General features: G+C 39.2%; 2 protein-coding genes and 1 long non-coding RNA gene across 4 annotated transcripts; 1 reads left to right on the forward strand and 2 right to left on the reverse strand.

Annotated features, from left to right (window-relative positions):
- Positions 1-4,091: 4,091 nt before the first annotated feature.
- linc.pou2af1 (lnc RNA pou2af1) lies at positions 4,092-7,998 on the reverse strand. The gene is made up of 5 exons (XM_048265681.1): positions 7,915-7,998; positions 5,856-5,953; positions 5,605-5,659; positions 4,771-4,967; positions 4,092-4,625 (listed from the first exon to the last, which is right to left on the reverse strand). Exons 1-5 carry the CDS (start codon positions 7,919-7,921, stop codon positions 4,308-4,310), a joined length of 675 nt encoding a protein of 224 aa, XP_048121638.1. The 5' UTR covers positions 7,922-7,998; the 3' UTR covers positions 4,092-4,307.
- Positions 5,006-8,796, forward strand: LOC125309031. 2 transcript variants are annotated; one of them, XR_007196046.1, is made up of 3 exons: positions 5,006-5,234; positions 6,364-6,489; positions 7,864-8,796. It is a non-coding gene; the product is annotated as an uncharacterized LOC125309031 (long non-coding RNA). The 2 variants fall into 2 exon arrangements; XR_007196047.1 differs by having other exon boundaries at positions 6,364-6,424.
- A 90-nt stretch (positions 8,797-8,886) lies between these two features.
- Positions 8,887-25,060, reverse strand: si:ch211-213d14.1 (uncharacterized protein C11orf53 homolog). The gene is made up of 5 exons (XM_048265680.1): positions 24,943-25,060; positions 18,234-18,334; positions 12,586-12,622; positions 11,310-11,608; positions 8,887-10,624 (listed from the first exon to the last, which is right to left on the reverse strand). Exons 1-5 carry the CDS (start codon positions 24,950-24,952, stop codon positions 10,220-10,222), a joined length of 852 nt encoding a protein of 283 aa, XP_048121637.1. The 5' UTR covers positions 24,953-25,060; the 3' UTR covers positions 8,887-10,219.
- Positions 25,061-26,475: the final 1,415 nt, after the last annotated feature.

Here is a 26,475-nt window from a genome sequence, read left to right on the forward strand (position 1 = left end):
AAGACAATGAGACAGAGTACCAATTTCTGTTTTGTATTTGAAGCATATGGATGAAGGTTAGGGGGTGTGTGACTTCTGTGAAAGAGTGAATTTGGCATTATGACGGTGGTTAGGGGATGTGAGACTTCTGTGAAAGAGTGAATTTGGTGTTATGAGGTTGGTTAGGGGATGTGAGACTTCTGTGAAAGAGTGAATTTGGTGTTATGACGGTGGTTAGGGGATGTGTGACTCCTGTGTGTAATCTTTGGTACAGGTGCAAACTGAAACTGATTTAGGATATCTCTATCTCCCAACCCAATGTCATTCATTGTGACAAAATCATAATTAACTTTTAATACAATTATATTAACTCACGTTTATTAAATAATTATGTAAACTTTAGACATTGGGTAAGGACATGCCATTTGTCTTATCAAATTATTTGCCACAATATTATACTGACGCTGTTCTTTAAGATTTTTGTTACAGTTAAATGTCTCCACTGCTGTTACTAAGGGAAGAAACTTGTGCAGGCAAACATCAACAGCTTGGGGGCAAAACTCAGAAACAGCCCAGATATTGTGTGTAATAGTCCCAATGGGTAACGTGTACTTCACATCTGCACCACATGACTTCACCTCCACCTACACACACACACACACACACACACACACACACATGCACACACACACACACACACACACACACACACACACACATGCACACACACACACACACACACACACACACACACACACACACACATGCGCACACACACACACACACACACACACACACACACACACACACACACACACACACACACACACTCTCGTTCTATCTCTCTCTATCTCTCCCTCCCTTCATCTGTGTCACACACACACACACACAAACACTCTCTCTCGTTCTATCTCTATATCTCCCTTCATCTGTGTCACACACACACACGCATACACACACACACATACACACACAAACACACACACACTCTCTCTTTCTCTAGTTCTATCTCTATATCTCTCCCTCCCTTCATCTGTGTCACACACACACACACACACACACACACACACACACACACACACACACTTCCCTCCCTCTCCTTTCCTTGGAACTTCATGTTACATATTTACAAATGTCACGCTGAAAAACCCTCTGCTGCTGTTGGTGAGATGTTAAGATATAATCAATCCATATCCTGCTGGGAGTTGCCTTTCAGCTGATAAGGAGCTTCCGGGGTGTCTGATCTGGATTTCCCCCGTTTTATTTCAGGGGGATTTCCACAATACTTGGCATGTAGCTCACAGGCACATTGCACAAATGCATACCCATTTCTCTGACTTCTTGCTGTTCTTTGGGCGAAGTTAATTTGTACACAATTCCTTGACCAGGGTGTGTGAGTGTACTGTAATCCTTTGTTACAGTTCTCTATAAAATCCAGATGTGTCCATAGTTAATGAAGTTATCAGGGATCAGGTATAAAAGTGGCAGATAAAAATGTCCCTTTGCTTGGACAGTTGTTCAGGCTCTGAAAGCCAAACAATCTGTGAGGTATATTTATCAAGCTCACTTTAGTGCTGATTTGGAAACAGGATGTACTGACAGTTTCAAGTATGTTGTTACTGAAATACATTGTAGTGCAACATCTTTGCTATATGTCAGTAGTAGTGTTAATTTTGTCACCTATTTTTAATTTAGTCTTAGTCTTAGTCTTGTGACGAAATGTCCTTTTTAGTCTTTGTCATATTTAGTCATTCAAATATCATTTTTGTTAGTCAAGTTTTAGTCGACTAAAAGTCTCGTCATTTTAGGCTAGTTTTAGTCAAAAGAAAACTAAAGGTATCTTAGTCTTAGTCAGTTTTAGTCAACACATTTTAGTCTTTTTTTTATAACTAATTATTTCTGATTACCATTTGAGTCAAATAGTGTTTCACACATCTCAATTTTCCAACAATATTGTGTGTCCACAGGGCTACTCGTCTGTTATAATTACTCATTCTGATTCATACAGTTATAGCTCGGCTGGGATTTGACCATAGACAGTAAAAGATTTGACTGGACCACTGTCATATTCGTAGACCAGTGTTTCTCAAAGTGTTGTCCGTGGATCACTGGTGGTCCATAAAGCTATCCCAAGTAGTCTGCGAGCAGGCGGGTAAAATATAATATAGATGAGTTGTTTGCAATATTGAACCAACTTGTATGTAAAAACAGTTCTGCAACACTGTCTATGTAAGATATGCCAGTTTAAATCATACAGTATGAATCCACACAATAAGCAAAGTGGTTCAGTGAGTAGGCCTATTGTGTAGACTAATTATAGGCTACTGTTGAAGTAGGTCTAATCTTTTTTTTTTTTAGCTAGGGTTAGTTTAGTGGTCCTGAAACTGAAAAAGTTTGAGAAACACTGTAGGCCAAAGTATTAATGTTTTACTCCGCCTTGCTAGATGGCGATATGCTTCAAACACATCACATTCCCCAATCAGACTCTCCATCTTAGCCATAGCTAACCTGCTAGCGAACTTTCTATATTAGCTTACTTGCTAGCAAACTTTGCATCATCAGTCTAACTAGTTAAATAATTGACATTACATGATAAACATTTTCGTATGGACATTCTGGGGGATGTTAATTTGTATGAGAGAACCTTCAACTTCTGGGTATGTAGCATTGTGGCATAAAGCTTATAGTTAGCTTGCTAACTCTTGCAGAAATCTCCAGTGTTCTTGTTCCATGTAGTTTCGTGTTGCAGCCACAGGGTTGCAGCAACAGCACGTAGACTAGCCTACAGGAAAGCTGTTGCGTATGAACTCATTCGGAATATTTTGAAAACATAACAGCTAGATGTTCTGTCTTCTCATTTTGTAGACGAAAATGAAGAGAGATTTTATCTTAGTTTTATTTCATGCAAAACATTTTAGTCTTGTCTTTTTTTACAACAATAATGCATCTTAAGATAGTCTTAGTCAGTGTTTCAGGACAATACTGCCGTCTCGTCATCGTCTCGTCTTAGTCATGAAAAAAAAGGTTGTTGACGAACATATTTCCTCTCGTCTCGTCTGACGAAATTAACACTAGTCAGTAGTTCCCAAAGTGGGGTCTGGAGGTTCACAACCCATAGCCAAGGGGTCCGCAAAATACTTTGCTTTAAATTATGAAGTATATCATTTAAAAATACATATGATTAGGGGGTGTAATAGGGACTATTGGGACTATTACACACATATTTTCTCTCTCCACCAAAACATTTGAAACACCTGCTATATGTAAATGACTATAGCCACTAATGCACAATAAACAGTCTTTGTATAGCAAATGACACAGAGGAGGCAGAGGAGGAGAGTAGGGTTGATCTGCCAGCATATTCACTGAAGACAGATAAATGTGAAATGACAGGGTTGTCAACACACACAGGCAGGCGAAACACTTCTGACAGCCCCTATCCAGATTTCCTGAGAAAGTCCAGGTGTCACCAAACAAAGTAAAAGGCAATAAATTGACAGATTTTACTTTGTTACAACTACATACGTTTCAACAGCATGGACATTTAAAAGTATGACTTTGCTACAACTATATGCCTCAACAACATGGACATTTAAAAAGTATGACTTTGCTACAAATACATAAGTCTCAACAGCATGGACTTGCAAAAAGGCTTGGCCAACGTTTGTCCAAGCGTTTGTCTAGAGCTACCTCTTTGAATGGAGAGAAACAAAAACAAATCTGTTTTGTTGTGGCTTCATACATATTTGCTAAAGTTAGGCCTAATTAGATCACCATTTTAGCAAAACTGTTATTACTTGCATGCATTTGAGGGACACGCATATGGGGTGACCCAAGATTGCTTGTTTCAGGTTTATCAGGGGAAAAGTTAGGGTAGGTTTGGTGCTCCATTGGGGTGTTCCTATTAGTAGCCTAGTGTCCACCAACCGAGCCATACAATAGAATTAGCTCTAACCTAATTATTATTATAATTATTATACTATTAGTAATTGAGTAAAGAAGGCCAGTGTTTCCAGTGATAAGTCACTCTATTTTGTGAAACCACTTCCCCTTTTCATTTGGTAACATGAAAATAAAGGATCAGCAAAAGGAACCGCACAAGTCAACACAACTTTAGAAAAATAATTTTATTTTAAAAACACACACAAGCCTAGGCCTACTATCTGTAAAGAAACTTGCATCGCGTAAATGTTCATACAAAAGCAGTCACTCACTCGTCAATCAGTCATTCACTTCCCTAACCGTGGACATTTTCATTAAGCCATTAGATTCAACGTCAATTTCAGATGGGTACATTTTAGATATTGTTCTGCAATTGTTTTTGAAGACTACCGGTAACAAGCGTCTATAGAATCCCTCTTGAAGTAGCAGTCATCTAGCGCCGACGTGTACCAGCAATCTGTATTGCCATACGAGCTGTATTGTAACTGCGACGTGACATCCTGGAGTCCTGAGGGAGATCCACAATAACAGTGTTGGAGTGAACAGTATGGGTGGTGGTTCTCAGGCATGAGACCGCAGCCCAGCTCCATCCGGGATGGAGAGTTGTAACATGAGGAAGAGGATGAGTAGGAGAGGGGCGATGAATAACTATTGTATTCGGCCGGACTGTGCAGACTAAAGGATTCTGATGGAGAGTCTGGAACCTGAGAGACACAGAAAGCACATGGACAAAAAGTGTCAGTTACACATGCCAGATATCCAAAATGAGGCCGACGTAAACAGGGAGGCAAACGCACGCCGCGTGGACAATAGTAGGCTAGTCCAGCTGTAAATAGAACGTTTCAATACCATGCAGTTGCTGTAGTCCATGTTTGAAGAGGGATATCCTTGAGGCCAGCTCTGAGGGAAAAAAAGCTGATCGGCTGCCATTATGTTTATCGTTTGATGACTATCATATCCATTCTCCAGGGGCATGTTGTACATGCTATCTGTGATAGATCCCGATGAGAGGTTGCATTCTGGAAGTGATGCTCCAGGAGAATAGTCTATGAAAGAGAATGTAAGAGAGAAATATAGGCATGGATAAGACCAAGGAGACATTTAAATTAGCAGATACTCCAGATGTGATGTCACGGGTCCATCAGCCAACAGCCAAATCACATTTAAATGCAAGTTTATAAGAGGGAGCTGAACCACTGTAATTACACATTAGGGGATCTGAAATCGTTGTTGGTTGAGCAATTAGCATTTCCCCCCGTTTTTTCTCTCGCTTGCAATAAGTCTTGTGTGCGAGAAGGATGCTGACTTCGCATGTAAGTTTCGTATGAAATCAATGAGTTTATTGAGATAGAATGAGAGAGGGAGGGCAATTTTAAACGAGATGTTTGTGTGAGAGATGATGACACATTTAACAGTGCAAATCCCATGCTAACATAATTAATTAGTAGGCTGTTAGTGTCCAAACAAATTACTTCCATACTGTTTTATTAGTACTTTCTACAGCAAATGTAAACTACTCGGTGACATTTCACTAGATTAGGCTATAGGCTGTTGTAACTTTATTCTTATTATTAAACTAGAATTTATTCTTTAATAACCATACAAAACTGATATCCTACATGTATGCATATGATGTGGACCTTGGGAACCATCGAGCACCTCTGTCAAGCCGCGCATACTCACCAGGCATGTATGTAACTGAAGAGAATTCATGACTTGACAGGTTGACTTGGGATTTCTGGAGAGAGAGAGAGAGAGAGACTTACATTCAATTAAAGTGGACGTGCTTAGGCTACACACTAACAATATTTTAAAGGAAATGAATGGAGAGGCTTTAAATAACCTACATGTTCATACTTCATGCAAAGAAGTGGTGTTGCATACATCTCATACATGTAAAGTAGAGATAAACACGGAATTGATTAATCTCTTACCGCAACTGTTTTAATCGCTTCTTGGCGAGCTCTCTGCTTTTGTAGCAGCTCCTTGACGGTGATCTTAACTCTCACCCCTTGATAGACCTTCTCTTTACCTGGATGTACAAGCCAACAGGTTATTCACACCATATCATGCATATTGTGCATGTTAACAACTTACAAACAGTTCGGATGTGATCGATTGTACATTAGGCCATATATCCAAACATTTACATTTACATTTATCCATGTAACAGGGCATTTTATGCAAAACATACAAATAGACTTAAAATGTTACAAACACATAAAGGTATTCCCCAAAACATTGTATCCGATGCAAGCTCCCCTTAACAACATGTTAAACTTCATTACTAATTATTCCTTAGCCTACATTCTGACAAAAAAATCGGTTTGTGGAAAACCTAGAACCTGGGTTAATGTTCTTGGGTAGACTACCAGGCTACTTTGTCAAAAATCTGAACCCAATGTAATTTAAAATTAAAATTAATTTATTCACATGTATTAGTTTGGATGAAGACTGGGTGTCGGCTATAGAGGCTACTCCAACACCACTTGGCAACGAGCAGGTTAGTAGACTACGGGAGATTAGTAGACGACGCGATTTTAAAAGAAAGAATATCTACAAAGCAAGGTAAAACTTTGATATATTGTAGGGCACTAGTCTTGTGGGGCAGAAATGTAAATTGGGTCAGTCGATATGGAGCATATGATAGATACGATTAAGGCATAAAGTTACGAAAAGAGCAATAATGTTCTTTCTCGAATGAATGCATAAACCCGCGAGTGTAGTCGCACTTACTTCCTGGTATTATTCCAAGCGGGTTGGAAATCGGACGGGATAAAAATGGATCTTTGCCACTTTGATCGCAAGGTTTAATTGCATTCTAGACGTTTAGTCTTTGAAGTGAGTATTTTATTCCACTGTCATGTTGTTTTCCGCATGCCCCCAATAAACTTGAACATTTGCACTACTGTGAGACGTTATAGCTACGATTGCGTGAAAATGGGGCAAAGGCATGTTGTGTATAGGCTACTATATCGCGGATCCCAATCTAAGGAATCTAGCCTATTCTTGTCCAATCGCAATTTTTCAATCTGAATAGAGTGTCATGGTTCACAGTATTGGTTGTTTTGTATCAATATTTGAACTGCATTCTTGTTAACCGGTAGACGTATCATATTCAAAATAATTGGATAGTAGTGAATTGCGTAAAATGTTGACCAATGTAGATCGACGCCGACTTTAACTGTTTTACTAATTTAATTTAGTGAGTAAAAGTAATTGCAATTATGTAGTTTATTTAGACATTACAGTGGCCGCCGTTTTATTCCAAGTAAGTTGAGGACTCGAAACAACGCCACGCAATGGTTAAGGATGTGAAGGCAATCGGAAATCATTTCGGGGGTGGCAAACTGACGCCGGTGTAGATGTGATGCGATTCGCACAAGGTGCCTTGGGAGAAGGCAATTGGGCTCGGAAGGCTGTTAGACCCATTCTGATAAATATTCATGTAGGCTATTAAGATCTCGGATCACCAAGAGTCTTCATTGTAGAATTAATGCACAAACATGTAGCCAAAATCGTCCATGTATCTAATCCTCGCCTTTAGCGCAGATTGCACATAATAAAATATAGCTAAACATAGTCCATTATCTTAAATGAAAAGGTTCTGCATCAGTCCATTTATCTTGTTTAAACAAATACAGGATTTCGAGGAATATATAATGAATAACTTTGATAATCTCTTGAAAATAAAGTCTATAGCATTAGAATTTAACACGGTCTATTCTCAGTTGCCTATCTTCATAGGTTAATAAATATTTGGACAATAGCCTGCTTAAACGTGTAGAAACATACTTTTACATGAGGCAACTGGGCATGAAACTTGTAGCAACATGGTCGTTTATGTCAAGTAAGATTTGTACCATCCATGTAATTTTGATCATCCTTCTTTAATTAAACTCTCATTAATGTTTGATTTCTGTTCTTTCTCTTTGTCCACAGGTTGTTCGAGTGAAGAAAAATATAAAGACATCAAAATTATGTCCAACTCACCAGACATGATGGTTAACAGATGTTAAAAACTTGATGAAGCTGCTCTGGGAATCCTCCACGTATTGTTCCTGGCAGACTTGTATGGCCAAGAACGAATTATCCATAAAAGTCTTAGAAAATATCTTAAGAGACAACTACAAGTCCTCTTAGACCATACAACAATATAGTAATATACCTGGGGATATATTAGTTTGAGTTTTTCTCGCCCCATGCCTACTATTTAAAACCCCTAGAACTCCATGATTTGACAATGATTTGATTGCGCGATACTTTCAATTTGAATATTCAAAGGCTTCGCTTAAAAACTCATATTTTCAATATATTTGCACCACAAATGCATAAAACAACACTTTCTGCAATAGAATAATATGTTTATTCGATTCTTGACTCAAAATAACAAACCAATTTTAATCTTTTTATCCTCCTTTTGATTAAGGTAGTGTAACTCCCCTAGTTGGGCTATATTTCATTATTTCATGAATATGCTTCCACGAAACATCTATCAATCATTTATATAGCGCTGCTAACATCTTTACCTGTTGGAAACGACATACATTAGGGATATAACTTGCATTTATAATGCAATTTTAAGGACAATTTGATAAAATAATGGGGCTTGTGGGCGTGGCATAAGGCAGCAGCCATGTTTCTCATCTCAGCTTCTCTAGCACTTTGTGCCTTACTCTGCATCTCCCTGCACCATGCCATTATACCCATTTATCATATCCATAACCGTTTGCACATATTTTTCCAGCCTTTTTCATATTCCAGAAGGACGTGGTAAACCGTCATACCAACCACAAACACAACTTCCCCAGGCCCCGGAACTGCCCTCTACACTATCTGTGAAGTAATTAATAAAAGCCAAATCTTTAATGAGAAGTCCTGTCCTGTAATACATTACAATATCTGCAATATAGGCAATGGACCTCTGTATTTTTAGAACATGTAATACAATAGGCCTACGATTGTGTGTCAATAATTCACATGTTCCCTTTCGCCTGGAATTTCGAAATAAGGCATAAACTGGATACGTTTAGACAACTTTATTGATATGACTCCGACCTAGGCTGGAAACAATTGAAACATTGTTACCTGCAAACAAAACAAACATTTAGATTTTTCAACATCGACAGGAAGGTATGACAGGAGGCTATGACATTTTCTGTGGTCTGCAATCTGCAAACTTATAGTCTATTGCAATTTAATAGAATAGAAATAGCCTAATAGAATTAGGCTATTTTTCTTTTTATTGAACGTCGTAGTCCTCAATCTGAGTAGACCATGTGAGGGGTCACTGAAGCCTTCATGGTCACGCAGATAGAGTAAACACATACAGATTAAACAGAAACAGATGTGCTAGGGATTAAAAATCACACTCGTACAGTAGGCGCGTGCCAGCATACCTCGGAAGATGGGCTGTAAACAGAATAGCAAGGGTGCGGTACAGATGCGTTTGGTGTTTTAAGCCCCCAACGTCGTCCAGGCAGCGCACAGATGACACGCAACAATTACCCAGAGGGACAGCAGGAATTTATTAAACTATGCCTTGTGAAAATGTGATGGGTCTTAATGTCATATAAAAGTGACAATAGCCTATTAGTACAATATTCTAGGGCTGTACGGCTAAAGGGACAGCAGGATTTAAAACAGAATAAATCGATTACCAACAGAGGTGTGATACAACAGCGTCACCTAGTGTCTATTCATAAACCTACACATAATCTGATTCAACAACAAGCGCATCTGCCAAAAGATACTTCACTTGAAATGTTTATTAAATGCTGTTAGTTAGTGCAAACAAATTAGACATCACACAGTTAAATACCATAAAAAATAGATTATAAAAAAGTACCATATGTCATCATCATCGTCATCACCACATTATTATTATTATTATTATTATTATTATTATTATTATTATTATTACTATAACTATTATTATTATCAATCACTGATTATCAAGCTGGACTTGCCAGAAAAAAATGTCTCTTATTTTAAAGATAGTCAGTGAATGTCCTAGGCAGAGCAAGCATTTACATTGTGCTGAAATGAATCAGTTGTTCATTCTATGTTATATACAGCTCATTTAAAAAAAAAAAAAATATCCTATTCATTTTGTAACTAGTGAAGACTAGGTAAAGGTAATTTGAAAAGTACCTCTCCACTTACAATAGAAATGATCCAATAATATATGAAATGTGATGCCATGTAATGTCCTGTTATGACTGATGCATTAAAAAAATGTGATCAACTGCTGCCAGATGGTTGGTAGTCTTGCTTGTCCAGGTAGCCTCCATGTCCCTCAGAAGGTCCTGCGGAGCTCATACGGGGACCAGGAGCTATTTACATCACTCTTCACCCACGGGGAGCTGTCGCTGAGTGCCGCTGGCGCATTCTCAGACTCCTCCGTTGGCAGGGAGGGCATTTTGGTGCCAAGGTCACTGGATGCAGTCATGTAGGGTGCACAGGGGAAGGTGGGCGACGGCTGGTAAAGGCCTGGGTAGTGGGCCTCGTCCAGAGGTGGGTACAGCGGGTACGGCTGGGGGGGTGGCATGCTGGCGCCGTGCGGTGGAGATGGACACTGCGAGGAGCTCCCGGACTCGGTGCTGGTTAATGAGCTGGGAATGGTCTCTGGTGGCAAACCCTCACCGGACAAACCGTCCACCTGTGTCACAGCCTCAGGCCCGGCCTGCTCCCAGGAGTCCCTCTGGTGGAAATGATAGAGGGTAATGTTTCACCGCTCTGGCAGTAACACAATGCAAATAAATCCAGTGGCCCATAGACAGAGATGGTATGCAAACAAATAATTAATACCCGTTTGAGTATTCAAACGTTTTTGCATTCTAAAGGCAGTAAAGACCCATAAAAAGGGATTTATAACTTTTGGACTAGTAGCTTAATAAGTCTTTCCATGAGTAGAGAGAACAAGTGGAAATGAAGATGGCAACTTTAGAAGGAAGAATATATTTTATGGAAAAATGCTGTAATTAGACCACAACTTGCCATCATAGCTGTCTTAATATGTCATAGTTGGATTAGAACATTATTATAAAGAAAGTATTTTAAAGAAAAGATTGCAGTTTACAGGAGTCCAGTTTAGAGGAGTGTAGTCATGTATTCCTGTTTTTGCTCATTTGAATAATTCAGTAGTGTTTTAAGTAATCCAACAAACTCAACTCAAAGTGTATATTGGTATGCCTCCACTTGCATTAACCTTGTAAGCCCTGGATTGAATTTGACCTTAAGAAATTGATGCTATGGCCATCGTGTCATCTACCAATTATGATGGATGCACATGTCAATGCTGGTCAAATTTAAAATTCCACAGCAAATATAAATTATTATTATTATTATTATAAACATAAGAATAATCAAAAAGAAGGGAGGCTCACCATCAGTAGTTGTGAGGGTTCTGTACCAAAGGGGGGCAGCAGTGAGGACAGTGCAGATTGGGTGAACACAGAGCTCCCCCCAGTGTTCAGGGCAGTATTGCGATAGTCTCCAAATGACTCCGGGTAGTACCCGTCAATGAAGGGGTAGCCAGACATAGGTGTGGCATCACAGGAGAGAGGTTTGCCCCCTAGCGACGAGGAGTAGATGTCTGTGGAGAACTGTTTGCCCGACGGGCAGAACTCGGTGTCCGAGATGAAAGATCTCCGCATGCTGTAGTAACTAGGAAGCATATGGGGGCCTGGGAGCAAAAAGGGTGATTTGTTATTTCTTACACTCTGCCTATAGCTCTATGCAGAATGCTTTTCATTGCCAAGTTTAGGTAACTCTGTACGTGGGCAAATGTTTTGGCAATGACACATATTTTATGTTTCACAAACTTTGCCGATTCAGTATTTTTTGAGAATGTTTATTGAAGGTATATTGAATGAGAAGGTATATTGAAGAATAATTATAAGCATTTCAGCTGCACATGTGTCTTTCTGGGTAACCATTGCTAGCACAAGGAAACACATGATTTTAAGCACTTCTCTCCTCCATTTATAGCAATTAGTCTGCTCTTATAATTTAGTCAGAATGTTCACACTTTCCCCTGCACTGATGATGATATTATGCTGAAATTATTCTAGTTAGTTAGTTAGTTAGTAAGTTAGTTATTTGTACAAGGCCAAAATACAGTGAAAATCAGGTTTTTGTGCTAATGAAGCTAGTTCCAATGAATTCCTGGTAATGTGCACCTGATCACTCTGCACAATAATCTAGAAACAATGTGAACCATCACACAAACGGAAGCAGTAAAGTTTGTGAAACACAACATTTGTGTAACTACCACAACAATTATAGATGCACATATAATCCACAAAGCAGGATTACTGGTCCAGATTCTGGAACTCTAAGACTCTAAGACTACAATGAGAAATTGCACTTTGACCTTTATCCGTGTGCCAGAATTGGTCGGTTTGCATGTTTTATTTGACACAAGAGTTCCTGCTTTGTGGAATTCCTAGAATGTTGTACTTTAGTCCATAGCTTTATGAAAATTAGTATATCCAAATTGAAGCATGCAAATTTGGTCATAAAAAATTAAATTCTTTAAGCATGAGTTTGGTTTGTTTAACCCTCTGAATTCTCATCCAGATTTATGAGATTTAGTTAAACATTGCATGCTTTGATTTGTCATGTGTCATGAAATTCAGATATAAAAAGAAAGTTATTTACCTTGCATTGGAACAAATGTCTGTTGAGAGGCCACTCCCTACAACACAGTATAGTGGACAGATTAGCAATAAGGAAGTGACATGACTTGAAGTGTGGATTCCAGTGTGTATCTCTTCGCAAAGAAATTATTACCATCTACAAATTAACTAAAAAAGTGTTGAGCTCAGTGAGGAGGAATATCTCAGACAAGTCAGTTAAGGAGCAAGCAGACAGACAGACACATATGTAGTATAATAATATGTAGTTTAAAAATGTATAAACAAACCTCCAACCCCTACAGCAAACTGAGAGAATCAGACTTAATAGAGAAAAGTAGTACATGCTCACATAAAGTACTCAAATGAGTGGCAACCAAATGCAATCACAACATTAAAAGCACAGAAGCAACAAAGTTGCACAAAGCTCGATTTTCATAACTTTATACTGAGATCACCAAACATCATGGAAGGTGTTTTGAGACTGGGAGACTGCAGAGCAACAAGCTGATTCAGTCAGAAATGGCAGTTGTGGTGTCACCAGTACAGCTGAGAGAGTCGACTGAAGCTCTTTGTTTGGAGCGAGCGTAATAAGAAGTCAAACATTCAATTATCGCTTGGGGTTCATAGGAACGTTGCGATGGTAGATGGACACACCGGTCCCTCTCGCATGTGTACATAAAAAGATGATTATATGGCCGGGCAGAGGGAGCTGAGGGACAACGCACGGTGACAGGGCACGTCCTGAAGGACAACAAGCCTACCACTGTTTGCATATTCCAAACATAAAAGAGCTGATAGGCGGACTGGAGTGGCTCGCAGGCACGCAAATCCTGAGGCTGGGATTTGAATGTCATTTGGGCAGTGCAGAACTTCCCCGTGTGTGCGTGTGTGTGTGTGTGTGTGTGTGTGCCCAGCCTGACCATGCCTCAGTGCTCCTCTGAAGGCTGCGTAGGGAAATCAGCTCAGTAGGGCCAATGAGCTCAGACGCTCAGAACACACAACCTCATCGTCTTCGGGAGTGGGGGGATGGGGGTGTTGCGGCACGACATGCCATGGGGTGGCATGGGGATGGGATGACGGCACATGCTAACTTTCCATGAGAGGCTTGTTGTCTGGGATCATTGGGTTGAGTTAGACGTGGGCTACAGATTGTCAACAGGATGGCTGTCATATGCACATAGGTTTACTTCCAGTGTTGTGTGTAACGAGTTACAAAGTAACAAGTTACAGTAACGTAACTACTTTTTTGAGTAAAAAGTACTGTAACGCGTTACTACTGAAAATTTGGTAACGTAACGTAGTTCCTTTTTCATATCGGCGCAACGTTACTTTTCCCAGGGACAGATTTGACAGCGACGCTGCTTTCTCAGTTGCGCGCTTGCGCAATAGGCACAAGCTCCACACAGCAGCCTACGTGACAGAGGCTGGTAGCATGAAGTGCAATTATAGCTCCACACAGTACGTGACAGAGGCTGGTGGCAATGAAGAGCAATCATAGCAAGCGAGACGCAGCCAACGCTAACTTCTGAGGGATGGAGGTAGCCTAGTACTTCGAACTCATTGAAACTAAGGGAAGGAATGTGAGTGTTAGTTGTAGCCTAGCCTAGCCTAGAAATCTAGACGCACCCTAGCGGCAGCAAATATGGGTCTGGCTCGTCAGGCTAAGCCTAGCCTACACTGTCCCCTGATTTTGTCTACTGCCGTTAACTCAACTGCCAGCCTATTGATACGAGCACAAGCTTTTCACCAAATTTAGGAGGAGCGCCTGTTTAATGAAAGAGTATAAAGCTATAAAAAAAGCCCTCATATATTTTGTGTTCGCCTACATGCCCAAGATGTAGCGAGGCTATGTTATTTGATATTGTTTCATAGGGTTTTAGTGGTGGTTTTGAAGCCTACAGTATAAGCCCAATGTTTTCTTGTCAAGTGCTCTGTTTGTGGCATTTTTTATAATAAAGAACACAAAATAAATACCTGTTATGTCCTCCATAGTAGAACCATATGTAGGCCTACACATTTAGGAACAGATATTGGGTTCTGCCCAAAGTCGAGCAACAAAAGTAACGTAAAAGTAAAGAGTAACGTAATAAGTTACTTTCCATAGAGGGTCACTAAGTAAAGTAACGGGTTACTTTTTTGAGAAGTAACGAGTAACGAGCAAACACTACTTTTTAAAAGTAACTTCCCCAACACTGTTTACTTCCCCTGTATAGACCGTTTCAACTGCATAAACAAACAGGTGTACTTCTAAGTTATTCCTGGTGGCACAGAAAACAACATTGAGCTAATGATGACTAGACAAAAAAGAGCGACATTTTGTTGAACATTGCTCTAAAGTCGGATTAATTTTCATTTCACAGTATTTGCTTTCACCCAGAAACCCCCCAGGAACAGTCTGAAATGGCCTATAACATGCTGTGCTTATACCCTATCTTGTAAACAGAGACAGTAGTCTACAACATCTACAGTAGTCTACAACAGTATGTAGCTTCTGAAATGTTCAGTTATAGTTTTGCCATGTAATTTATGATTTAAAAAAATCCAAAAGGAAAGAAAGCAACTACAATGGCAGATAAAAACACATGATGGTAGAAAATAAAATAAATAATTAATGCATGTGTTTTGACGGATCATCTTTCAAACAGCATTATTTAAAGAACTCAATTAACAAACAGGCCGACAACAAATGTTGAATGATGGATTTGCAACTATTGAAACAGAGTGATTTACAAAAGACTAACCATTTCAAGTCTGCAATTCTCCTAAAATATACATTGTGGAGGCACATATGTATTTCTTTATTCCATTATTTGTAATACATATTAAATTTAGAAAATTTTGCAATTGTGCATGTGTTTAGAAAACAATGCAACTGGTATTAAATTAAATGCTTGAGTGTTGATGAGTGTACATATTGTGAATGTGGATAATACAGTGTGATATTTGAATGGTAAAAGTTGCAATTGGTGAAGAAACTTTTTGAGAGGTGGATAAACTGTGTTTATTTGTGTTTAGCCTCCAACAGCCCTGCTGGTGCTATAACAACACATAGTTCAATCTAAAGGCTTAAGTAGAAGTCAACGATATATATAAAGATTGAGTTGTTCATGCAGCTGAAAATTGAAGAAAATTAGTATTTCCATTCATAAGTCCTACAGTATCTTTAATAACGTTCTTCAGAACCATTGGCAAAGCGATGAATGCACATCTGTAAACATAATCATGCAATGTTTTTATCTTTTTCTATGACAGGAATCTCAAAGGCAGGTGTTTAATATTCCTATTTATTTCCTACATTTACATTACACAGCCAATTTGCATGCTATGATGACCTCTAAACAGTGGTGCAGTGGTTTGTGGTAGACAGGCCATCACACACAGATAATTCTAATTAAGGGAATCCCACAAAAGCAACGCGTCAAGTTGGAGCCATATATCATTGTCTGTGGTATGTGTGGCACATCATTCATTTTGGTAAAGAACCTAATTTCACATTTTGGATACTAATGTGGGCATGTAATAACTGCATGTTGTACAGTAGTGGTCAAAGGTTTTGCAAGTTTTGTGTTTCACAAACTTTGCCGCTTCAGTATTTTCGGATTATTATTTTTTTTCTCGTTTCACATGTATACTGAAGAACAATGATTTTGCATGACCACTTCAGTCTGCTCTTCACTCATTCACAGTCCTCAGTCCTCATTCACACTTTCCCCTGTACTGATGACTGTAATTATACGGAAATGTTGTTGGCTGGTCATTTGTGCCAGGGCTGAAATACAGTGAAAATTGTTTTTTTTGTGTGTGATAAAGTTAACTTTTCTGTGTGCTAATGAAGCTATTTGCAATTAATTACTGATAATATGCACCTGATCACTCTGCACACTAATCTAGAAACAATGTGAGACGACACAACTCAAACTGAAGCAGCAAAATTTGTGAAACAAAATTTGTTTCACTACCAAAACCTTTGGCCAAGACTGTAAACTTTAAAATATTAGCATCTGGTTTTATAATATAAATATACTATATCAGCCAACAATACCATACCATAGCATAATAATGCTCAGTTATCTCTGTGTATTAAAGATTAGATTCAAGATAAACTAGAACTTCTTGATTATTTTCTCCAAAGGGCATGTTCAATTTTACATTATTGTCCTGCTCTCCTCTTTCCCTTACTTTATTGAATTATTATTACTGTTATTAACAATAATACAGTGATTTATTAATTTGCAAAAGCCCAATAAAGACAATTTCAATAATGAAAAGCCACTGGCTGTGCCATTCTGCCCTTGTTTGGACTTGACCCGAGTTAATGGGGCCAATGTGTGTGTGTGTGCCTCTGCAGATGGCTGGCCCTTCCTTAAGAACAGGTAGCAACCCCCCACGGGAGTGAGGTGAAAAGGCTCGAGCTTTGTATGCTCTGTTCTCAACCTGTATCTTCTCAATAGCATCCCTTCCCCCCAAACACACACACACACACACACACACACACACACACACACACACACACACAGTTTTTGTTGTAATGTGTACACATCTATTACCAACCCTATACAAACCATCTGTTTGCACAGACTGACAACTGCACATAAAATGTATCTTTTTGTCCCTTTTATCATAAACACAATGGCTTATGTAACATAGCTCACAAATGCTCCTCAAATAAAAGTTTCTACAAACAGCGTTCCCTGGCAATGTGTATCTGCGTGATTTATGTCCTTCCATTCCTTCAGCTCTCTGTGGCTCATCCAGTCGCTGGAAGAAGTTTGAGGCAAAACTGAACTGCATGAATTTTCTTGAGAATCTCAATTTTGGGTAAATTTCTAATAGAATTCAAAGTACATTTAAAACAATTTACTGCATTAGTGTCTCTCACGCAAGTTATTTTAACTGGCAAACGTTCACCTGTAGATGTGACATTTCAACAATAGTCCAACAATGGCCTCTAAACTTTTAAATGGTGGCAATTACTATGGGGTAGGGTGCAGGCATTATTAAGTCATTACTTGGGGTAGTATGTGACCATCCTCTTAAGCCCCTGGCTAGCTCTGAATGCATGGCTTGAGAGGGGCATTGTCTGGTCCATGGCTACGCAAAGCCTCTGGCCTTTTGTACAGGCAGATGTCTGTGAGTTTGGCGTGCCCAGGGTTGAACAATAAACAGATTCGTGGTCTCTGGGGCCGCATGCACAAGGCGGCGACACAGGTGTGTGAGAGACACTAACTTTGCATAGCCACGCAGCCAGACGAGAAAAGGTTGGTTTACCTGGGCGAGCTCGGCAGAGTTCATGACCACTAGCCATGGCGGCCATTGTTGCCAGCTGCATTGTGAACGTTAGGGAGACTGATGGGTCTCTTTCACCCTCACTATCTGTGAATGTGTCAGTATTTACAGATGGGATTTAGACCAACTCATAGTTTGGACCAGAGAAAAGGACCCGCGGGGATTGTTTAAAGAAGAGAGAGCATCGGCTTGTGATTCGGTTTTTGGCCCATGGTTTGTTTTGTTGTTGTATTAAAAAGATCAACCCTCGTGTAAATAAAGAGGGAATCATGATATAATGGACAAACAAACAGTTAGTCTGGGGTTATAGAAGAGAAAAACACAGAAAGAGGAGGAAAGACAAAGAGAAAACGAGAGCGAACAAAAGGGTAAATGAAAGCTTACATTGTAGCGTGGTCCAGTCGTCTGTCGTGAACGTTTTTCAGCCAACAGGTCTTTGACTGTGTGCTTCACCCTTACTCCCTGGTAGACTCGCCTGGAGTACTCTGGGAAAGTTAAAAAGACAAATCATGTTTGGAAATGTTTGAGGAAAACCAATACGACACAGCAAATCCAGGAAGGAAAGGAACCAAGGTGGATATGATACACAAATGAGTTATGAGTCAGTTATGAATGGAACCAGTGGATATGATACACAAATGACAGTTATGCGTCATTTGGCGTCAGCATAACAAGGCCAGTGTACTGTAATAACACTGTCCTTCAGAGAATCATCTTGTATGTAAATGACATAGTAACGTGTGCCACTCTGTGAAACACTCATAAAGAATCGAGGACCATATCCACACGGGCCGATCTACGGATCTCCACCTCTGTGAATAGGCTTACAGGGCTTAAGCTTGACCCAGCAGCAGCAGCTCATCTTTGAGGTACATTTACTGATCTGGTCCAGCGATTCTCCCTGCAACTCACACAGAGGAATGCTTGATGTATTTCTCAAAGGGTTCCTCAATTAATCAACCAATCAATCCAACAACAAGAGTGGCCTGTGCAGTGTCCAGCACAAACTTCAAACGCCTGAGCTGAACAGTAAACTATTTTGTCTATTTCCAAACATCTGTACAATTCAAAGACTGCCTAATTCCCAAGGGAGCTGGCAAAGTGCCGCAGCGACACTGGCCTATTGACTATCACTAGAATGGACACTCATAGGAGTCCTCTTAGTAGGATTTAGTTTCTCCTTCAAAAAGTGTCATGTCCAAGCAGGGCCATTGCAACAAATTACTTCATCGACTGTTTTGCTGTCTTCAATGGTTCATCAGTAAGGATTTATCCATTGCTAAGGTTATACAGAGTAAAGCTGTGAATACACAACATTGTATCGACAGATGTCTGAAATGCTAAAGACAGCTAAGGAATTACTGCTCTTCATACTATTCACCCTGCACATACACTTATTCTTACTACTCTTATAATGTTACTGTTTCTGCACTACAACACTGTGACCACACTGCACATAGCTGTACATACTGTACATATTTGTCTATACGGTTCATACTGAATATGTCTATATTATTATGACAGCCTTGCAGCGAAGCGGCGGTCATATAGGTTTAGCCAGAGTTTTTTTTTTCACACGCATACGTACATAAACCCGAACTAGTTGTCATTACTAGAAAATTGTGTGGAAACCGATTGCCTTAAACCATTCTAGTTTTGACAAAACATAAAACTAAACATGTTTAGTTGTGTCAACTAACAACCTTATGTTGATGCTGTAGACAAATTAAGCTTACATTAGTAGTCTTTACTAAAAATCTTTAGTTCACTTAACTTATTGTTTCAGAAGTTGCAGTTGTATAAAATAACTAGGTTAAAATGCATGTTAACAAATTCATTAAAATATGAACTAAGTTCTGTAGATAGTCCTATTGTTTTTTTATTTTAAGATTAGGGTACTGTATTAATTTAATTGTTTTATTAAAAATTGAAAAGAAATTTGTCACAATGTATAGGAATGCCTTTTATTATTGATAAAACATGAACAAACAACATTTAAACTTATAAATATTCCACATCCACTGTAGATGAAGAGCCTATAAAAAAAAGATGAAGAACCTATAAAAAAGAACATAAGAAAACAATTTTTTAGTCCATGTTCATTTACACAGTTGAAATAAAAGTTTTATATCACCTATGAATGCAACAAATAAGTGAATGGACATCGGCTAACATTAGCCAAAAGCTAACCAACATGTGCTGCTATGGTTAGCTAAAACTGTCTACAGACAGAAACACCTATTTCAATGATAAAGTCTGAAACATATGTGATATTGTTATAATCTGGCATACACACCCATTGGAATGTAGCCAAAGATTGTTATGGCGGAGCAAGATACTTCGTCGTAGTTCATGTCTATGGGCGCAAAATGGGGATCGAATCTTGTCTGCATAAATAGGCGTGTCGATGACGTATTGACGAGCGTAAGTTGCAACCGGCCAACAGCAGCGGCAGAAATAACCGGCACACACCTGATATAAGGTTGATTTTCTCCAGACTGGATTGCTCAAAAATGCTAAAAATGTACCTGAAATGTTCAGAAGGGTTTGAGGATCATGAAAATGTGCCCGAAATTCACATTCCTAACTCTATAGAACCAAGACTTTAGCATATGTGGTGAAATTCTGAGCTATGCCCATAGACTTCAATGGAGCAGTCGCTGCCTCTGCTCTGCATAAAGGGGGATTTTGACCCCCCCCCCCGTGCGATCCGGGTTCCCGGAAGTGGCTCCTGATGAAATATCTTGCTCCGCCTTAACAATCTTTGATGTAGCTACCATGAGCTAACTGTCCGAAAGACTACTAGCATGCTAACAACGGAGCTAATGTTACCTTACTTTTCTCAGGTTAATGTAAGTTAATCACGTAAACAAACATTTAGCTAACTATTGGTCAAACTGAACATAATTTTCGGTTATTTCATCAGAATTTGAATTTTTCAACAAGTTCATCAGAAAGTTCACCCACCATTTGATGTAGTAGCCTATTTGTCACAGCAGCACGAGGAATGGAGTCATTCATCTGGACTGAGAAGCAGGAGGAACGGTTGATGGGCAGAATTTTTTTAGACCCCTCCTCTGCCTTGCAAAAACATAACATTTATCGTTGTCTCTGCTTAACATGATCAGTGCACTGTATATTTCACTTAAATAGTACAATCAACTCATTTCTTTTAGTTATGACATAGTTTTCACAAAACACACAAACATTAGTAGTGACCCCCTAACATATTTATTACAACTAAATCTGGGTTTAGAGTGTACACACACAAGCACTCAATGCAAAGCTCAAATTCTCATATATTTGTGAGGATACAGTCAGTTTCTATATGTCTTTGTACATATCCTACGGTAAATAAAACTGTATTGTGGAGTTACAGAGTTTGTGACTTGCTTTTGTTTCAGTTGTGTATTTAGGCTGTAGCCTGACAGCTCGCTCTATAACTAGTCTGGCTACATTATGCTAATGCTAAGCCATTTGATCGTCTTCCCCACCAGGGGAGATTAAAAATAAAACAGCAAGGCAGGTGAACGTACAGAACAGTCACAGAAGGCTACCAAATAGCCTATTTAAACTCCCCCCAAAGTGAACTGATAAAATGTTGCATCTAGCCCAGCTCCTTGTCTCTATACTCTATACTCTTTGGTCTATTCTGGGTTTTGGGATCATTTTTTGCCCTCAAAGAACAATATAGCATCTTAATAATATTAATTTAATATTTTACCATTTTATCAAAACTTCCCTATTCCAAAGAGCAGCAAGCACCACTGACACAAACACAAACACACACAAACCCACACACACACAAACACACACACACACACACACACACACACACACCAGAACCCCCATACACCCACTCACAAGCGAACACACACACACACACACATACATACACACACATGCACAGACACATAAGAAACAGATAGATAGATAGATAGATAGATAGATAGATACTTTATTGATCCTCAAGGGGAAATTCAAGAAACACACACAAATGCAGGCAAGCAGGCTCTCACGCATTGGCCGTGAGACACACGCATTTGATTAGTTTCACACACTCACACGCCACACCCACGATTTCTCACACTGAAGTGTCAACCCGGTCGGTCAGATGCCTGAAAAATGAGTTTAGCCTATAGATCTACCTGTTGAGCCACGGTTATGCTTTCAGAGACGGTGAGAGGGTTCAAGAGCACCCCCTGTCTGTGAAATTTTCTAAATTTTCTCTCATTTGCGATGCTACTTCAAAAGCCATCCCAGGCGCATTCCCCCGGCTTCAGGTAGGCCTATGCTTTGAGTATTTTTCACGCTGAAGTGTCAACGTGGTAGGTCAAATACCTGGCAGATGAGGTTCAACTAAACTAAACCTATACATGATATCACACATCATGTGAACGAGCGGAATCTAAGCTTTCCAATGATATTAGCGCCAAGTTGCTGTGATAAATGGTTCGCGAGAAGATTATCATTGAACCGACCTGCAATTTAGGCTAATCATATTTGCATTTTGCACACAGTGCACACCCATTACTCTCGGTTGTAATATCTCACTAACCCTTCACACAACATGTGGCAAACCTAATATCACAATAAACAGCAAACTGTACCGAATACGAGGATATAAAGCATGCCTCTGTTTTTGAAATTGCAACACATTTCTACATAGCCTCATTGGGGCGAAATTATAATGTATTCTAATGTAAACTATTTGTCAGTAGGCCTACATACATTTTTGTAAATTGCTCAGTAGATTATCCCACTATCATGGTTCTTATATTGTCAGGTTCCAGCCAATCCCACTTACACAGATAAATGAATATATTTATATTGCCATGCTTTCTAGTGACATTAATGCAAAAATATAAAGAAAATCAAATAAGGAGACACAAATATTGATATAAAGCCTGACATAAGCCATATGCAAACATTCACATCATGCAGATATGGGTACATCCTGAAAAAGGAATAGCCTGTAGGCTATGGCCATTACAGTGACCAATATATTATCTGAAATGAACTAGCTGAAAAACACAGGTGACCACTTCTGCATAATTTCATGGACTGCTGAACATTTCTGAACTGTGAAATGGACCATATGTTTTTGTGGTTGTGAACTTATTGCAATATCACCATAACTATTCCACCTGTGTATGGTTACGTATAATTCTGAAGTGCAAAATAGCTTAGGCTACAGCACAAATATTTCCATAAAAATAAGCAAGTCTGACCTCTGAATTTATTTTTAAAAGTGCACCAGATTGATGCATTTAAAAGTTAAAATATACAAACATTTCTTAAATTCTTACAAAACACCCACCCACTTTTAAAATTGTTAGTTTGGACCCCCCACTATTGCCGTCATTTAAATACCAGTGCTGTTTGTATGCAAATAAATAATAACCTATAGGTTTATGTAAAACTCCCCATTAACAGCATCACGTCACTAACCACAGCTAGACTGCACAATGGTAGGCCTTCAAAAGCATGACATTTTCGCTTTAGTTTGATATTTAATTTACTTTATCCGCTTTCATGCGTTCATTGAACGTCCAAGAAGTGCTGTAATGGAAACCTTATTATGTGAGTCAAGTAGCCTATTATGCATGATTTACTTTTTATTAATTTCGTAGGCTAGCTTTATTTTGTTATATAGAAGTATCTAAATAACCTGGTAAAATGTACCAGAATTCAGGAAATTGCATCTAGTCCAAAAAAAAAATTCTGGGGGAGGACCCCCATACCCCCCACTGAAATGTCCCACCCACTTTCAGAATGCCTCCATCGCCCATGGTCCTAGCATTAGGCTAGATCCCTTTGATACCAATGTTAATTTAACTCTGGGACCCTGGTCCCTACACCTGAGAACCAATGTACTTTTTTTTTACTGTACGGTATAATGCTGAACGAGCCAAACAAAAATTTCCGCAGCAAAATTTTGGTTGGCCCCACCAAATCTCACTCCAAGGTTTTTTGAAAAGTTGGCAGCCCTGAGGCAGACACACACACACACATACACACACACCATTACCCCCACACACACACTCACAAGCGAAAACACACACAGAATAGCACACAAATACACAAAAGCAAACGCACACATGCACACTTATTTACATACACAAAAGTTGCAAGAGTAGGGGATGGAGAAGGAGATGGAAACAAATTGATTTATTTTTGCGGAGAGAATGTGCAGGACTGAGCGGCGGTCATATTTTATACCGATTTGCGGTACATCTAGGCTAGTACAAGCAAAGACACACACACACACACACACACACAAGCACAGACCCTCACACACAAGTTTTCGCTTGTGAGTGTGTGTGTGGGGGTAATGGTGTGTGTGTGTGTGTGTGTGTGTGTGTGGCCTACGGTTTTCGAGATATTCACAGATCAAAACAAAAAACAATAGTTCTGTGTCATCCTTGTGGGATGCGGTCTTTTTGCGGCGGACATCATAAATGTAAATATAAATGAAAACAGTTGTAAATGTAGAGTTTTGTCTTATTTTCTCTACAGAGTAGGGTAATCAACCATGATAATGTCCATAGTGTTTTTCTATAGTACTTAGTCTATTATCCAAGTCCTAATGGTGGATGATGCAATATGTTTATCCTAGATGTTCATTGATGGTGGAAACATTCCATATTTAAAGAGCCTTTGGCAATAGTATGTATGGTATTAGATTCATAAAGGAAAACCTTTACAGTTCTCAAAACTCTAATGTGACAATTTGTTCCATTCAAAGCTGCTGGACTTTCACAAAACAGAGGACCATCAATTTAAAAAAGGGTTTTCAAGAAAACACACTTAAGACAACACTCTGTGACCGACAAACATATTTTAAGAAGTTTACACAAAGTTTACACATTGGTGCTGTATACTGGTCATGACCAGTTTCCTTCCACACAACTGCCAACAGTACTCCACTATCAGTGCAGTCAGTCCCAAAGCCCAAAGACAATCAAGATACACACATAGAAGTTGCAATGTAATAATGACAATAGCATAAACTATATCACCACACACATATTAAGACATACTATATAATGTCACTGAGCCATTTGAACCAGAATAGCCTTTTATTCCTTACCAGTTTCCATGGTGCCAACAGTTTCAGGATGCCTTGTGGAAAAACGCTTCCTTTGACCGTAAGTATGGATGAGCAATATGGGGAATGTACATCATACCATTGTCAGGAAGCAATCCTCTGCACAGTACTTTTACACCTGTGGACAGGCACAGCAGTTTTTGAAGTGAACTTTATCATTTGGTTACATGCAAATGAATGGCAAGACGTTTCTGAAATATTTGCATCAAAGTTCTAGATAAGTGGAAGGAGAGCCGGGTGCCCAACATCACCAGTGGATACGGGAGGGCAAGGCACCATGGGTAAAACAGAGACAGATACTTTAGCAGGAATTATGTGATAGTGAAGTAATAATCGTCACTCAGGTCACTATAATTTACTTCATACAGAATGTAAATCATTTTATTTACCGCAATACAGTCTAGGAATTTGAATAGGTGGAACACACAGCACAAGGGAAAATGTAAAACTATAAGTCAAACTGAATAAAACTGGAACTAGTAGAAAAAGACAGATGTTTTTAATCCTTAAAGGTGTAGGTTTTTGAACGTTCTAAGTTCCGCAACAATTGAAGGTTCTAAAATTCTATGTTGAATTCAATGAACCCAGATATTCTTTTGAACGTTCATTTATCAACATTCCCGTCACACCAGTGTGACGGTACTCCTTTAAGGGTTAAATAAATACAAACACATTTTGATGCTGCATTTGTGTGCTACTGCACATGTGGTCCAAAGAAGGAGTAGGTGTCCTAGTTGCACAGCACAATTCAAATTGTTTGTGCTTTATTTGTATTCTCTGTGTGTGTGTGTGTGTGTGTGTGTGTGTTGAGGGAACAGGCTGCTTAGACGGGCAATAGTGTACTAGAGACTGTCATTTTAGTTTAGTCACTGGTGAACAAACAAATACAGCCTTGACAGGCAACTCAGTGCTGTAATCTGTTTATTTAGTCCATCTAAGCTATTTCCAGGTCAATATTAGCTTAGATGTGACAGTATCAAAACGATCTCAGGTATTTAAACACAGGCTTAGAAACTATTCAAAAATGTATAGCCTTAACTTGTATGAATGGCAATCAGCCACAACTAAATGTTGCCTATACTGTATGTCTCTGTGCCTCAAACTTGCAACTACAAAGTCTTTAACATGACTCATGAGGCATGTAAAGCATTTACTGTCAGGCATTGCTGCTCCAGAATAAACAATAACATTGAGCAGGTTACTATGTCTTTGTGCATTAGCAACAATGACACATAGGGGATTGACACTTCCTGGAAACAAGGAAAGAAAACGTATGAAAGCTATGAAAAGGTATTACCAGCAAAGGTATGACCTTTAGAATACAAAATTGATGAACAGAAAGGAGAGTAAAGCCAATTCACAAACTGATAAGCTGAAAAATGATGGCATATATTCAATTATGTTTATTATTATTAACAATAAGAAGAAAGGGATGGAAATGTATTAGTAGCAAACAGGGGCGGACTGGGACCAAAAATCGGCCCTGGCATATTTGGCCCAAGCGGCCCTCAAATC

This window comes from Alosa alosa, chromosome 16 (assembly GCF_017589495.1).
Source record: "Alosa alosa isolate M-15738 ecotype Scorff River chromosome 16, AALO_Geno_1.1, whole genome shotgun sequence".
Taxonomy (NCBI): domain Eukaryota; kingdom Metazoa; phylum Chordata; class Actinopteri; order Clupeiformes; family Clupeidae; genus Alosa; species Alosa alosa.